Genomic DNA, 17,594 nt, shown 5'->3' on the forward strand with positions numbered 1-17,594 from the left:
ACTTTTGGAATTCCTAGTGTTGCTATGTATCCATTTCTATGCCAATACTACATCAACTAGAGTCTGATTGTTTCTCAGAGTATTCTGTGTGCCAGCAGGGGAAGTCCTACCTCACTCTCTTTTATTATATATTTTTTGACTAGTCTCAAGAAAATTCACTTGTAAGAACTAGAATATCATTTTATCAATTAAAATGCTCTGTCCTCTGCTATTTTCTGTCATGTCAGAACTCTGGATCACTGTTTGCCACCATCAAGGCCTTCACCAAATGTGTTCCTTAGACTTTGGACTTCCCAGCCTCCAAAACTAGTTTTCTCAGTGTCAGCTTCAAGTTGGGACACAGCCCTTCTCCATGACAGTCTCCAAATTTTCGGAGTAAACAATTATGTCATCTGCCAACAAGGACAGTTTTAGAGTGCATGCCGATCAGAGAGGTGCCCAGCTGGAGAATCCCAAGATCTATGGAGACCATGCCCCCTGTGGTGCCAGCATATGACTCAACAGGGATGTTTGATATCCTCTTTTTAAAAATGTGAGGTTTTGAGCTGCCCTGAGTACTTATTGTCAAGATGGTGGAAAAGACGGTACCTAGCATCACTCCCACAAATCAACTGATTTACAACTATAAAATCAGTGCACATGGAACCAGGAGACATCTAGCAGGGGAGGCAGAAGCTCCATGGAGACCACATGTCCTGTGGGGCCGCCATAACGCGATCCAGCAGATAGGCTTCACTGCCACCACCAGGCTCCATTCCCCACCTGGCCCATTGTGCATGGAGCTGGAAGACGTCCAGGAGGGGAGGTGGAGGCTCTGTAGAAAGGACACACCCTGTGGGGCTGCCACTGCTTGATCCAGCAGGTAGGCTTCACCGCTGGCACCCGGCTCCTTTCCCAGCCTGGCCCAGTTCACACAGAGCAGGATGACATCCAACGGGGGATGCAGAAGCTCCATAGAGACCACACCACCGCCACATGATCTAGCAGCCCAGCCCAGTGCATACGGAGCAGGGAGACATCCAGCAGAGGAAGGGGAAGCTCCGCAGTGACCAAACACTCTGCGGTGCCTCCGTACAACCCAGCAGCCCAGCCCAGTGTACACGGAACAGGGAAATGTCCAGCAGGGGAGGTGAAAGCTTGGGAGAGACCACACACCATGTGGTACCACCCCATAACCCAGCAGCCTGGCCGAGTCCAAGCTGACCAGAGAGGTGGTTCCCTGGGGAGGCCCAAGACCTGAGGCAAACACACATGCAAGGCACTAGTGGCCAACTGAGCAGTCACAGAAGTAGCCATACCAAATTGGGAACCCCAGCAACATCTTAGTCAGACAATAGTGTCAAACCTGTGGACTGTGAATCCCCCTGCCACAATGATTAGACCTCAAAGAAAAGATACCAGAAATACGAAAAATCAAGAAAGTACACCTCCACAGGGTAATAACTCTCAAGCTCTAGATCCTATAGAATAAGAAGCCCTTGAAATGTCTGACAAGGAATTTCGAGTGATAATTCTAAGGAAACTGATTGAGAAATAAGAAAACTCAGCTAGACAACATGATGAAATAAAGAAAAGTATACAGGACCTGAAAGAAGAAATGTACAAGGAAATCAATGCCCTGAAAAAAAGTGGAGCAGAACTTGCTGAACTGAAGAATTTATTCAGCAAAATAAAAAACACAACAGAGAGTTTAACCAGCAGGCTTGCCCCAGTAAGGAGATCCTTCCAAAATGAAGGGCAAAGAGTATATTTCTCGGACAAACAAAACTGTGGGAGTTCACCACCACACAACCACCCTTACAAGAAATTCTCAAGGGTTTACTGGGTTTGGTTCCTGAAAAATAACTACCACTGCCATAAAAACCCAAGAAAAATCAAAACCCCCCTACTATATTAAAAATGACATTCATGAAGAGAAAACAAACAAACAAAAAGTCTATCTACAACCCAAGGAACCAGCAAATACAAAAAACAAACACTAAATCAAGAAGCCAGGAACAAAAGACACCAAAGACCACCAAAGAATAATCAATAAAATGCTAGGAATAAATCAACACTTTTCAATAATAACTCTTAATGGAAAAGGCTTAAATTCCCCAATCAAAAGACACAGAGTGGCTGACTGGATTAAAAAGGAGGTCCCAACTATATGCTGTCTTCAGGAGACCCACCTGACCCATAAAGAGTCACGTAGACTAAGAGTGAAAGGATGGGAAAAGATTTACCATGCAAACAGAAAAGAAAAACGAGCTGGAGTAGCTATTCTTCTATCTGATTAAATAGACTTTAAACTAAAAACCATAAAAAGAGACAATGAGGGACACTACGTAATGATAAAAGGATTGATCCATCAAGAAGACATAACAATTATAAATATATATGCACCCAATGTGGGAGCAGCCAGATTTATAAAACAAACTCTATTAGACCTAAAGAAGGAAATAGATACTAATACCATAATAGCAGGGCATCTGATCACCCCACAAATATTGGACTGATCATCTAGGCAAAGAATCAGCAAAGAAACAAAAGATCTAAGCAATACTCTAGACCAATTGGACTTGGAAGATACCTACAGAACATTCCATTCAACAACCTCAGAACATTCATTCTTCTCATCAGCACATGGATCATTCTCCAGGATAGATCACATATTAGGTCACAAATCAAGTCTCAACAAATTCAAAAAAATTGGAGTTATCCCATATATTTTCTCAGACCACAATGGATTAAAATTAGAAATCAATAACAAATGAAATTCTGAAAACTATACAAACACATGGAAATTAAACAGCATTCTACTTAATGACAGATAGATCTAAGAAGAAGTCAAGCAGGAAATTAAAAAATTTATTGAAACTAATGAAAATAATGATATGTCATACCAAAACCTGTGGGATATTGCAAAAGCAGTACTAAGGGGGAAATTTATCACATTAAATGCTCACTTAAGAAGAATGGAAAGATGGCAAGTGAACAATCTAATAATGCGCCTTAAAGAACTAGAAAAACAAGAACAATCCAAACCTAAAGTTAGCAGACAGAAAGAAATCATTAAGATCAGAGCAGAACTTAATGAAAGTGAAAACCAAAAAATAAAACAAAAGATCAATGATTCAAAAAGTTGGTTTTTAGAAAAGATAAATAAAATTGAGAAACCATTAGCATGGCTAACAAAAAGCAGAAGAGAGAAAATTCAAATAACAAAAATTAGAAATGAAAAAGGTGATATTACAACTGATTCATCTGAAATACTAGGAATCATTTGATACTACTATAAACAACTATACGCCAAAAAATTGGAAAATCTAGAGGAAATGGATAAATTTCTGGACACATACAAGCTCCCAAAACTGAGCCATGAAAACGTAGAAAATCTGAACAGACCAATAACAATAACGGAGATTGAAGCTGTTATCAGAAGGCTCCCAACAAAGAAAAGCCCTGGACCAGATGGATTCACAGCAGAATTTTACCAAACATTCAAAGAGGAATTGACACCGATTCTTTACAAAATATTCCAAAAGATTAAAACAGAAGCAAATCTCCCAAACTTATTCTATGAAGCAAACTTCATCCTGATACCAAAACCAGGTAAAGATACAACCAAAAAAGAAAACTACAGGCCAATATCCTTGATGAATATAGATGCAAAAATCCTCACTAAATAATAGCAAACAGAATACAGCAACACATATGTAAAATTATTCACCACGATCTAGTGGGATTCATCCCAGGGATGCAAGGTTGGTTCAACATATGCAAATCAATAAATTTTATACACCATATTAATAAAATCAAACACAAGGACCATATGATCATCTCTATAGATGCTGAAAAAGCATTTGATAAAATTCAACATACATTCATGACAAAGAACCTTTATAAGTTAGGTATAGATGGAAATTACCTCAAAATAATTAAAGCCATATATGATAATCCCACTGCCAATATCATCCTGAATGGGAAAAAGCTGAAAGCTTTTCCTTTAAGAACAGAAACTAGACAAGAATGCCCACTCTCACCACTCTTATTCAAGATAGTGTTGGAAGCACTAGCCAGAGCAATCAGTGAAGAGAAGGTAATAAAAGGCATCCAGATTGGAAAAGATGAAGTTAAACTGTCCCTGTTTGCAGATGACATGATCCTATATATCGAACAGCCTAAAGCCTCTACAAAAAAACTCTTGGAGTTGATAAACGATTTCAGCACAGTAGCAGGAAACAAAATCAACAGTAGCATTTCTATTCTCTATTCTCTATTCCCAAAATCAGTAGCATTTCTATTCTCCAATAGTGAATATGCAGAAAGGGAAATCAAGAAAGCTTGCCCATTTACAATAGCCACAAAAAAAAATAAAATACTTAGGAATTGAGTTAACCAATGATGTGAAAAATCTCCATAATGAGAACTACAAACCACTGCTGAGAGAAATTAAATAGGATATAAGAAGATGGAAAGATATCCCATGCTCTTGGACTGGAAGAATCAACATTGGGAAAATGTCCATACGACCCAAAGTGATATACAAATTCAATGCAACCCCCATCAAAATTCCAATGACATTTTTTTCAGAAATGGAAAAAGCTATCCAGACATTTATATAGAATAACAAAAGACCATGCATAGCCAAAGCAATTCTGAGCAAAAATAAATAAATAAAATAATAAAGCTGGAGGCATAACACTACCTGACTTTAAACTATACTAAAAAGCCATAATAACCAAAACAACATGGTATTGGCATAAAAAAAGACACACTGATCAATGGAATAGAATAGAGAATCCAGAAATCAACCCACACACTTATAGCCATCTGATCTTTGACAAAGGCACCAAGCCTATACACTGGGGAAGAGACTGACTCTTCAGCAAATGGTGCTGGGAGAACTGGCTATCAATATGCATGAGAATGAAACTAGACCCAAACCTTTCACCATACACTAAAGTCAACTCCAAATGGATTAAAGAATTAAATATACACCCTGAAACAATGAAACTTCTTAAGGAAAACATAGGAGAAACACTTCAGGAAGTAGGACTGGACACAGACTTCATGAATATGACCCCAAAAGCACGCACTACCAAAGGAAAAATAAACAAATGTGATTATATCATTCTAAAAAGATTCTGCACAGCAAAAGAAACAATTAAAAGAGTTAAAAGACAACCAACAAAGTGGGAGAAAATATTTGCAAAATATCCATCTGACAAAGGATTAATATCCAGAATATCCAAGGAACTGAAACAACCTTACAACAAAAAAACAAGTAACCCAATTAAAAATGTGCAAAAGAGGTACATAGGCATTTCTCAAAGGAAGATATACAAATGGGCAACAGACACATGAAAAAATGCTCTACATCACTCAGCATTCGGGAAATGCAAATCAAAACCACACTTGATACCATCTCACCCCAGTTAGGATGGCAAAAATCCAGAAGATTCTGATCGATAAATGCTGGCGAGGTTGTGCAGAAAAAGGAACTCTCATATATTGCTGGTGGGACTGCAAAATGGTGCAGCCTCTATGGAAAATGGTGTGGAGGTTACTCAAAAAATTGCAGATAGTACTACCATATGACCCAGCTATCCCACTTTTGGAAATACACCCAGAGGAATGGCACAGAAAGAGAAATATCATATGTTCTCACTTATTGATGGGAGCTAAAAATGAATATAGAAATTCACACACACAAAAAAGAAAAAACCGGGGTGGGGGGAGACATAACAACTGCAATTCCTTGAAGTTGATACCACAAGCAAACAGAAAGGACATTGTTGGGAGAGAGGGGGGAGTGGGAGGAGGGAGGGAGGTTTTGGTAATGGGCCACAATAATAAATCACATTGTATATCGACAAAATAAAATAAAATAAAATAAAAATAATCAAAAAATAAATAGAAAAAATCCTTGGTAGTATTTTAATTAAAATTGCATTCCAGTTATATATTAATGGAAGGTCTTCTAACCTATGAGTAGAGCTTTTCTTTCCTTTCCGTTGTTTTATGTCTTTCAATAAGACATACTTTTCATTTTAAATTAAAAAGTTTTTTTTCATTGGAAATGTTGATAGGACACGGTTTGTTGTTTCAATACATGCACATATTGTACAATGTTCTACTCAGAATAATTGGCATTATCTCTCACCTAGACATTCATTCCTTTGTGGTTATAACATTCAGGATACTCTTTTGTGGCTGTCTTGTAATATACTATACAATATTATTAGCTCCTGTCACCGTAGGGCACCAGGACTTATTCTTCCTCTCTAACTGTAGCTTTGTATTGGGCCACCACCCTGTCCCCAGGCCCCCTCCCCCTCCCCAACCCTGCTTCTGGTAACCACTATTCTACTCTCTATTTCTCTTCTTTTCTCTTTTTTTCTTAATTGACCCATGATAATTGCATATATTTATGGAGTTACTGTGCCTTCATATTTACATTTATTCCTATTGTGAGAATATGTTTTTCCCTTTTGAGGTGCACAAATATAAACTATGCATTTATATTCATAAGGAAAGTCAGTCTTTAGTTTTGGTGTTTTACTATCTTTATAATATTTAATATTAAATTTATACTATCTTTATAAAATGAACTGGGAAGCTTCCATGTTTTTCATGATCTAGAATGGTTTACATGACTTTAGAATGATATCACATAGACCTCAGCCAGCTATAAACCCAGAGTCTCTTTTTTAAAATTTGTGGTAAAATACACAAAATTTACTATCTTTACTATTTTTAAGTGTATAGTTCAGTAGTGTTTAAATATTTACAATGTCATGCAATAATCTCCAGAACTGTTCACTTTGTAAACCTGAAACTCTAAGTCCATTAAACTACTCATTCTCCGTTCCCCCAGCCCACTGTACTCACATGTATATACAACATTTTTATCCATTCGTCCACTGATGGACACTTGGCTTGCTCCTACCTTTTAGCTATTATGAATAATGCTGCTATGAACACGGGTGTACAAATATCCCTGAGACACTGCTTCTAATTCTTTTGGGTAGACACCGCAAAGTAGAATTGCTGGATCATTCTATTTTTGAGGAAACACCATCCCATTTCCACAGCAGCTGCACCATTTTATATTCCTTAAGCCTTTTTCAAATGGTAGATCAGCCAACTAACAGTGGCTTTAAATATAGTGGTTTCTTATTACCCCCAAACAAAAGCAGTCTAGGGTGATGCAGTTGCTCAACAATGGCACCCACTCTTAGTTTCTTAGTTCAATGGGTTTTATCTCCTGCTTGCGTTTCTCTTGGTGCAAGATTGCTGCTACAGCTCCAGGCCTCTTGACTGTGTTCTAGTCAAGTACACGAAAATGCAAAAAGTAACAGTAACACTTCCATTTATATCTCATTGGCCAAAACTGTCATATGGCCACCCCTAGCCACAAGGAAACTTGGGAAATCAAGTTCTCTTAGTAGTTTATGATTCTACAATAGAGGTAGGTAAGGAAGGAGGAAGATGTGGATGGGGACTGGGCCAGCCAATGACATTAATGCCTGCTACTGCATTTTTTTTCAAATGTCCCACTATTTTTCTGTTCAATCTTGGTAATTAATATTTTCTGAAAATAATTTCTTCCAGGATTTAAATTTTTTAAACTATATAGTTATTTGTATCTAAGTTTCTTTAAAGGTTTTTAATTTTCTCTTTTCTGGTCACATATGTTTGCTTCTAGCTTTTCTTTCTTCCATTAGGGTTGCAAAGAGTTTATTGTATTAGTCATTCAAAGGAATCAGGTTTTAGATTCATTTGTCCCTTTTCTGAGTTGTAATTAATTTCAGCTTAAAAATAATTCCCTTTTATACTTTTAGCATTTTGTGGTTGTTCTAATCTCTTAAGGTGATTAATCACTTCCCTTGTATTTCATCTTTCTTTAATAATGACAACATTTTACTCTTGATGCAGCTTTTACTGTGTCTCAAAAATAATGATAGGAGGAATAGTCATCGTTTTCTAGGCATTTTATAATTTGCCTCTTGATTCCTTGCTGATCACTAAACTATCTACAAGCACACTGAATTTTTATGTAGGCAAAGAATTTTTGGTCACTATTTCTAACTTCACATGGAGTATGAAGAAGGTGTCCTAACGTGTACGTTTAAGAATATATTGAGGTTTTCATTGCGTTCAGCATGTGATCAGTTCCTCTAAGTGTTTCATGGGTATTGTTCAGTATACGTCACATTTATTGAGCACTTATTATTGTTCTTTGCAGCTTCTATCTATTGACCTACTTAATCCCCTTAACAAAGTTATGAAATCGGTGCTATTATTATTCCCATTCTATTGATGAGGAAACTAAAACATAAAAGCTTGCGAGTAACTTCAAGTCATACCACTAAAATGTTTCACTATAAGTTTCATCTTTATTAAGAAGTATTCTCACTTTAAATACTTAGGTGCTGTGTGCTGCGAACAGCTATATAATGGAGAGCTCTGTTTCTTACTACATAACATCTTTGTTCAAGAAATTTAATAAATCTTTATTAAAAGTGTACTATACAACCCAAAGATTTTTAACTTAAATTTCATATTGTCTGATATTGTCACTACTTTTTTTTTTGTTTGCATTTGCCAGGTGCTCATGCCATTATTTTCAACATTCAATTTTAAGATGACTTCTTGTAAACGACACATTTAGCTTTTTAACCTATGACAACCTTGGTCTTTTAATGGGAAAATTAAATCCACTCATTTACCGTTATGTCTGTTATACAAAAATTTTATTCCTTCCATTTTTTGTTCTTTTCATTCATTTTTGTTGGTTTGCTCTCTGTTCTTCTGCTTAACACTTTGGTTCCAACTCTGACCCTCCCACCCCCTCAAGATTCAATCTTTAGAATATTCTAATTTCCTCTCTTCACAGATGAGAACTTTGGAACTTATTTACATCTCTCTCCATTTGTATTATGTTGGTTTTGCTGTTAGTTTAGCACTATTAATTTATTATAATTAGGTCTAATTTAATTCATGTTGTGCTTAGAGTACTTTCTCTAGTATCTTTGTCACATGGAGTATGTAAATGACATTGTCTCTGAATCTGTTTGTCTGCAGATTCCTAAAAGTTTAATGGTATCCTGGGCTATAATCCTTTTTCCTGTGGCTATTATTCCACAGTACTAACAAGTTCTGTAGTCTATAAGCTTGATTTTTTTATGTATAATTTTTTTTTTGAAAAGTGTGAGGGAGGGTTGTTTAGCACTGATTCTATAACTTACGCAATCACGAATTACACGAAGATCTTCATTATGGTGGGCTTTTTCTCACCAAACCTACATGGGACTGAGTGTGTCCTGTCAATGGTATATTAAGGTTCATTCTCAAATTGGGGAATTTTTAAAAAATATGTTACCGTCCTCTCTGATCCTTTTCAACCTTCTGGGATTTTAATATTCTCAAGTCAAGTTCCGCAAGTCTATCCGCTAAGTCTCTATCAGCAGATATCTTTACTTCATGATTTCGTTATCGTTGCAATTTTGTTCCCTTCATTGAGATGCTTCTTCCATTTGGTCTCTCAGGTTGCTAAACTAGTTGTCAGCAACGTGAATCCTGTCCTTCAATCCTTCAATTCATCTATTTCATTCTGTAGCTAAGAAATATTTTTAGTTCCAGGTGTTTATTCTTCTTCTTCGTTTTTTTTTTTTTTTTTTTTTTAAGCCAAGAGTGGTTAGGGTGAGGGTCAAACTATACTAAATCTCCTTAAAGTTCCTTTATTATTTATTTATTTTTTTATTCAAGTTGTTGCCTGGCTCCTGGAACACCTCCGATCCTTTTATGTATTTTTTGCCCACTGAGGGTCAGGTTCGGGTATTAAAGCACCCTGAAGAGTAGCAGCCCCACAACCTACCTGTTCAGCAAATAATTTGCTTCCTAGGATTCAAGACCAACCATACCCACCTGGGGCAAATTTAACTTACCATTAGGATCCCCATGTCCTGATTCTTCCCAAGGTGCTTTTTACAGATGAAGAGAAGGAAGCCCTGCATCAGCTTTTCCGAGCAGCCTCCCCAGAACCCAAGATATCATTCCTAACCACCTGTCACTTGGTTCAGATGAGACACACATCTAACATTCATATGGAACAACAAAAGACCCGAAATAGCCAAAGCAATCATGAAGAAAAACGTAAAGCTGGAGGCATTAAGTTTCTTGACTTCAAACTATATTACCAATCTGTAATATAGCATGGTACTGGCATAGAAACAGACACGTGCACCAGTGGAACAGTATAGAGAACTCAAAAATCAACCCACATATTTACAGCCAACTGATCTTTGACCGAGGCCCCAAGGATATACATTGGGGAAAAGACTATTTCTTCAATAAATGCTGCTGGGAAAACTGAATATCCATTTGTAGAAGAATGAAACTCGATCTGTACCTTTCACCATATACCAAAATTGACTCAAAATGGATTGGAGACCTAAATATAAGGCCTGAAACTTTAAAGTCCTTCCAGAAAACTTAGGGGAAATGCTCCAAGATTTAGGACTGGGCAATGACTTTATGAATAACACACCAAAAGCACAGGCAACAGAAGAAAAAATAAACAAATGGGATTATATCAAACTAAACAGATTCTGCATAGCAAAGAAAGCAATAGAGGGAAAAGACATCCTACACAATGGGAGAAAATATTTGTCGCTATGTAACTGACAAGGGACTAATATACAGAATATGTAAAGAGCTCAGACAACTTTTCAGGAAACAACCATCCAATTAAAAAATGGGCAAAGGAGCTGAATAGACATTTCTCAAAGGAAGACATACAAATGGCCAACAGGTATATGAAAAAATGCAAAAGAGAACTAATCATCAGGGAAACACAAATCAAAACCACACTGAGATATCACCTCACCCCAGTTAGACTGGCTATTATCAAAAAGACAGTGAAGAACAATCGCTGGCAAGGATGTGGAGAAATGGGAACCATCCTACACTGCTGCTGGGACTGTAAATTAGTACAACCATTATGGAGAACAGTATGGAGGTTCCTCAAACAACTGCAGAGAGAACTTCCATATGATTCAGCAATCCCATTCCTCTGGATACACCCAGAGGTTTGTAAAACATCAGGTCAAAGGGATACCTGCACTCCCATGTTTATTGCAGCTCTATTTAAAATAGCTAGGCAATAAAACCAACCTATATGTCCATAGCTAGATGCCTGGATAAGGAATTTGTGGTGTATATAAACATTGGAATACTACTCAGCCATAAAAAGAATGAACTTCTGCCGTTAGCAACAACATGGATGAGCCTGTAGAAAATTATCCTAAGTGAAACACCCCAAGTACAGAAAGAGAAATACCACTCTCATAGCTGGGAGCTGAATCCATAAATAAACAAATGAACAATAAATAGAGGCAGAAAGAAAGAAAAAAAGAAACAACAATCACGGTATTACATTGAACTTTTAGAAAACTGTAAGTGGAAAAGGGGAGGGGAGGGGAAAAGGAAGGGGGCTAATGAGGAATTGTTCAATGGACACAAAGGATGAGTGCATATTTTAATGACGAGTAAGCTAACTATATTGATCCAACCACCACACATTCTACACAATTATTGAAAATCAACGTTGTACCCCACATGTATGTATAATAAAGAAAAAGTAAATTAAAACAAACAGACAAACAAACAAACAAAAATCAGGTAGGAACTTAATATGGACATGGATAGGTCACAAGATTCATTTCAAGTTACCATCTTTCCAGAACTTTCTCTGTGCCTAGAACTAAATTTGTAAAATTTGGAAAAGCTGTACATTGCTATATCTTAGACTAACACATAAAGTGTGGTCTTATGCTTACAGAAAAAGATGAAAAGATGTTAAGTAACCTTGCCAAAAGTCTAGTTTTTGATTCAATAGTTGAATCAGAGACTTGTAATTTGTATACACAAAAAAAGAAAGCTAAATAGGAAAAACAAATAATTTGGAAGCATGCTATCAATTTAGTATCTAAAGTTGACATTTCAAGTATGTGGGGGCGTTTAGAATATTCAACAAGTGGTACTTTTATAAAATTTCTAGTCAATTGGTAAAAATATGCTGGTCCCAAGTCATGAAAATAAATTCCACAGGAAAAGAAAAAAAAAAAAAATAACGCAAATGTTAAATACACAAAAGCACTAGAAGGAAGCATTATTGACTTCCTTTTGTGAGCTTAAGAAATAATTACATCTCTCTAAGCATGATACATTACAAGATTCAGAAGTTATAACAGATTAATAAATTTGGCTACATAAAGATGAAAAACATATGTATAACAAAAAAGAATAAAGTCAAGTGTCAAACAGATACTTGGCAATAAATAGGAATAAACTGTTGATATGCACACAACATGAGTATCAATAACATTAGGCTAGGTAGAGAAAGCATGGGCAAAAACTTCTTACTGGATGATTCCATTCAAGTGAAAGCCTAGAAGAGGAAAAACTGTAATGACAGAAAGATTGGGTTGCCAGGGCCTAAGGGGTCTAGGGGAGGGGACTGAGTGTAAAGGAGCACAAAAATGGGATTGTGTGTGGGGGTGGGGTAGTGGAAATGAGCTACATCATGATTGTGGTTGTGGTTACATAATGACATAGATTTGTCAAAATGTATTCAATTCCACACTTAAAATAGGTGTTTCCTCATTATACCCTAATAAAGCCAATAAAAAAGTCAAACATAGAAAATTTATAACATAAGAGTATATGACTAAGGAGTCATTTACTCATTATACAAATAACTTAAAATAGGTAATAAAATAACAAACAACCTAATAGAAAAATGTGCACAGAAAATAAACACACAGTTCACAGAAGAAAAACTTACAAGGAAACAATAGATACATGAGGAAATGTTCAACCTGTTATAATTTAAGAAATGAATATCAAGCTAGACTACAGTTTTCTATCAATCAGATTGACAAAAATTAAAATATTTGCTATTACCCAGTGCTGCAATGTAGGGACATGCACACTCTACTACAGGTTTTCTTTTGATGAGAATTTAGCAATATCTATCAATATTTTATTTATTTCTATATTTTTTGGTGGCTGACTTGTACAGGGATAGAACCCTTGACCTTGGGGTTATAACATTGCAGTCTAACCAGCTGAGTTAATAGAACTGTCTACCAACATTTTAAATACACATATTTTTAGACCCAGATATTCCACTTATTGAAATTCATGTCAGAGATAGATTTATGCAAATAAAGATATAAGAACAACATACATTTATATAGTGCTTGATATGCCAGGAATTATGTTAAGTATTTTATATAAATTATTTGATGTATTCCATATAATAACAGTAAATTGTAGGTACTTTTATTGTCCCCATTTTACAGTTGGGACATCTAAGGTACAAAGAGGAACTTGCTCAATCTCATACCACTAGTGAGTGGCAGAGTCAGGATTCAAACCAAGGCAGCTCGGTTATAGGATTTATACTCTTAGATACGACGTTATTCTCCATCTCTGAAAAACGTCTAATATTGCACCATTTGGAACAGCAAAAAACAAATCAATAGGAGACTGTTTAAATAAATAACATCTAAAAAATAAAATACCAGGAAGAATTCATTAACAAATAAAGTAAAATTCTGTATATGAAAATTAAAACATGTCATTTTATGGCATTAAATGAAAAAGCTTGTTGCAAACATATTTACAGCAAAAATATTTTTTAAAACAATGGAAATAGGAAAATACATATACTTGCATATAAAGAGAACACTTCAGGAGGCTAAGCATCAAATTGTGTTTAGCAAATACGACTGATAAATAATTTTTATTTTTTACTGTATTCCAGTATGCACCATTTGAGTATTTTAAAATGATAGGCATGCTACTTTTATTACCAAAAAACTCAACCTGGTTTAAAAACACACTCCCTTATTCCACAAGTATTTTGTAACTTTTACGACATGGATTTACCTTCAGCTCTTGGATTAGCTGGCTTCTTCTGACTCTTAGATTCGTTAACTCTTTCACATCCCAGCATCTAGCCTTGTTTTTTAAGTTACTTGATGCTCCAGAGATCACCCCAGATTTTAAAGATAGTGTTCCATCAAGAGCCACTGTCTGTAAAATCAAACATATTTTACTTTGAAAAAACATACATAAAGAAGACAAAAATAAGGACATAATGTGTCAATTTCTACAGCTGAAAATTTGAAGATGAGAAAAACCACTTACTGTACTTTACTGACAAAGTATGTAGTTTACGAAGGGACACCTCCCAAGAAACGAGCCACAAATAAAATACCCCCTTTACTAAGACACAAAGCAATTCTAGACAGCAAATTAGCAGCAATTACTAAGGTTTGAAATAAGCTGAATATTAGCTCGAAACATATTCAACACTGGCAAGCAAAAACTAAGAATTCTTCTATGCAGTATCAAATAGTTAGCATGACGTAATCCTGTATCTTGAGGAATCGTGTCATATATGTCAATGGCATATTTTGAAAATAGTCTTCATAACGTTAGGATACCAAAAGTATCGCTCTCTCCAAAATGGATGTGAAACTGGAACCAACAAAAAAATTTAAATGGACTCAAGGTATAATACAGCCTGAAGTTTATAGTACTGCTAGTAAGCATGTGCTTTATGGAGTAAGTGAAAGGCTCCACTGCTTCCCTGCTTCTAAATTGTTCTGAATAAAGTGTATTTTACCTCTACACTGTGTGTACTAGTAATGTGTGTATATGTGTATGTCAGTGTCTCTTATATGACAACCTTCAAAGTCCTTGTGAGGTCCAAGAAGATTCGTAGAGTTTCAGCCATAGTGTCTGTACTACAAGAAAGAAGACAGGAAGGGAGAGTCAGGGTAAAAGGGTCCTATAAGGAAGCTTTCCTGGCAGGCCCAGCAATGACTACCATTTACATCCAGTGCCTACTCCTACATTGCTACACAATGAAATCAAGGTCCATGAGTAAGGGAGAAGTAGAGAGGAATATTGAGCAGGCAGTTGTCTCTGACACAGACAGGAGGTAGCCAGAGAAAGGGCAGTGGTGGCATGCTGGGGGAAAGGCATGAATGCATAAAATGGATTGTGTATGAGTGTGCACGTGTCACAGGGAAGGGACGGGCAAAGGAGGAACATGAAAGGGTTTCGAACTCCTGCAAGAGTTACGGAACAACTTAGAGATGAGGCTAGTAGACAGGCCGGAACTTTGGCAGCCATCAGAGGAAGAACGTGGATGGAATTCCACTGAGGACTAGTGGAGCTTGTAGAGGGAGCTGAGGAGGACTGGCTCTGAACACACGGAAACCCAACAGATAGAGAGAAATGTCAGAGAGGAGCTTTAAATAGACCATTCTGGCAACTATTTGGAAAATGCATTGGTCCAGCAAGCCCAGAGATGATGGTATAAATTCACCCAATAGTACTGAGGGTTAAGAAAAGGAAAAAGATTTCAGAAATATTTAGGATATATTATAAGAAGAGCCTGGGGGTTGTTTGGATGTAGAGGTCAGGAAAGAATCCCTAGGGAAACAGGATTTTGTTTGGCTGGAATAGTATCATCAAGGATTGAGTAGAAGAACAAAAGAGAGATCAAGATTTAGTAAAAAGAACACGAATTTCATTTTAAACATGCTGGTTATATAGTGCTTGTGAGTTAGCATTTACTTTATAATGTGTACCTTGATTATTTTGTTAAAGAATTAATTTTCATAGATTACAGTAAATTACAATGTATGTTAATATACAATAAGAAAGCTACAAATATTAATTAAAATAAAGATAAGAAATTAAACCAGGTGGAAAAAGAACAAAGTATAATTAATAATTGAGACTACTATAATGGCTAAATTATAATATTATAATCACTAAATTTAACTAAATAAGAAAAAGTAAAAAATTCAATATATATTGTTTTATGGCAAGTAATTAACCATTTAGGGGAAAAAGCTAATACCCACATCTAACAATGTACATACAAAAAATTCCTGACAGATAAACATTACAATATAAAAGTGAGACCGTTGAAGAAAAGTTAACTAAAAATACAATGGTAAACTTAGGTAAATATATAGTTAATCTTAGTATAAAGCCCCTGTTGTATATATAAAAATATATTACAAATATAGTTGTTTATAAAATAACATAAGATCTAACATATATGCTATAATACTCACTAGCAGTTCTTGTTGGAGTGTGGTTACCACATGTGGCAAATAAAAATACCAGATGCCCAGCTAAATTTGAATTTGAGATAAACAAATAATATTTTTTATATGTATGTCCAAATATTTTACTTGGCAATTATCTTAAGGAATGAGTTTATTTTTTTCTTTTGAGCTCCTGTTTTTCAAAGTTTTCTAAACTGAACATTTATTAACTTGTATTTCTGATGTATGTAAACCAAATTATAACAGGGAAAAAAATCTACAGGGGCCTGCTTAGAGAGAAGCGAGAGAAGTATATCAAGAATTTTGAGCTAATAAGAATCTGCCAAAATAAACCTAAGTTCTCGTGCCAACTCTCTCTTTCCAACCGTGATACGTGGGCAAGTCAATTTTGCCTCTTTAAACAGTGTGTACAGTGATTTTCTGGAGTTGTTTTTACTTTATTGCTGCACTGGCTGATGCTGTTGTTATTGCAACTACTAACTACTGAACACAATGTGCCACTACTGAACACAGTGTGCATTGACACAATGCTTATTCATTATTTGACGTGATGTAGATGTTATTTCCATTTTATAAAATGGGCTTTGCTTAAAGATATTAAGTAACTTGCCTAAAAGCCATAGGGGCTACAGTCCAATTTAGTCAAATACCTAAGTCCATATTCTTAATTACTATGTTATACATCTCTTTCAAATCTAAACATGTATTAGGCGACAATACAGTGAATTATGAATCTTAGGAGTTTTCAGTAGTTTTTAGGTACACAACAAGTTATTTCTTCTAAATGTTAATGTACTCTCATGTAATCTTCTTTCGTTTGACTTACAGTCAAACTGCTATTCCAGAAAAACGTTTTTCTCCCAGACTGCAGTTTCCTTCACGTATAGCTCTTGTAAGTTGCTCTGTGCCCTAATCCCTGCCTACCTTGGGGGTTACATTCTGAAAAATACCTTGGCTGCCACAGCTGGATCTCACATAAAATAAGGAGTTGAGGAAATTTCTAAATAGCATCACATAAAAGTTCAGAGGGCATGGGCCTTCAAAATGAATGAATTCTTTGGCATTAAAAACTTGTTCTATATGATAACATACTATTTCCTGAACCAACTTCAATTGTTTCAGGAAATATTGTTCCAGTGTTATAGGATGTTGAAGTAGATTCTCCTACAATTTTTGTGTTATGCAAAGTATAGTGTATTTTTAAGTCCTCTTTTATTGGTATGAAAAATAATATCCTTTAACATTTTATTTCGGAATGGTTAATACATTCACAGAGTTCAAAATTTAAAAGATATATAAGAGTAGAGTGAAAAATGTCCCTGGAATTCCTGGCCTCAAACACCACTCCCATTCCTAAACATAATTAATGCTATCATTTTCTTGAGTATTCTCCCAGAAATATTTTTGCATATAGATACGATTATATGCATAAATTTCTTCCCCATT

The 17,594-nt window shown here is 35.8% G+C and overlaps 1 protein-coding gene across 1 annotated transcript in view; it reads right to left on the bottom strand.

Moving 5' to 3' along the window:
- The window catches only part of LOC103603937 (structural maintenance of chromosomes protein 1B-like), a 25,083-nt gene that overhangs the window by 1,869 nt on the left and 5,620 nt on the right, over positions 1 to 17,594 (bottom strand). Inside the window, exon 4 of the mRNA XM_008588522.1 lies at positions 13,945 to 14,091. Within this exon, the coding sequence (XP_008586744.1) occupies positions 13,945 to 14,091 (147 nt within the window). The remainder of the gene's footprint in view (positions 1 to 13,944; positions 14,092 to 17,594) is intronic.

This window comes from Galeopterus variegatus, unplaced genomic scaffold (assembly GCF_000696425.1).
Source record: "Galeopterus variegatus unplaced genomic scaffold, G_variegatus-3.0.2 Scaffold4874, whole genome shotgun sequence".
Lineage (NCBI taxonomy): Eukaryota > Metazoa > Chordata > Mammalia > Dermoptera > Cynocephalidae > Galeopterus > Galeopterus variegatus.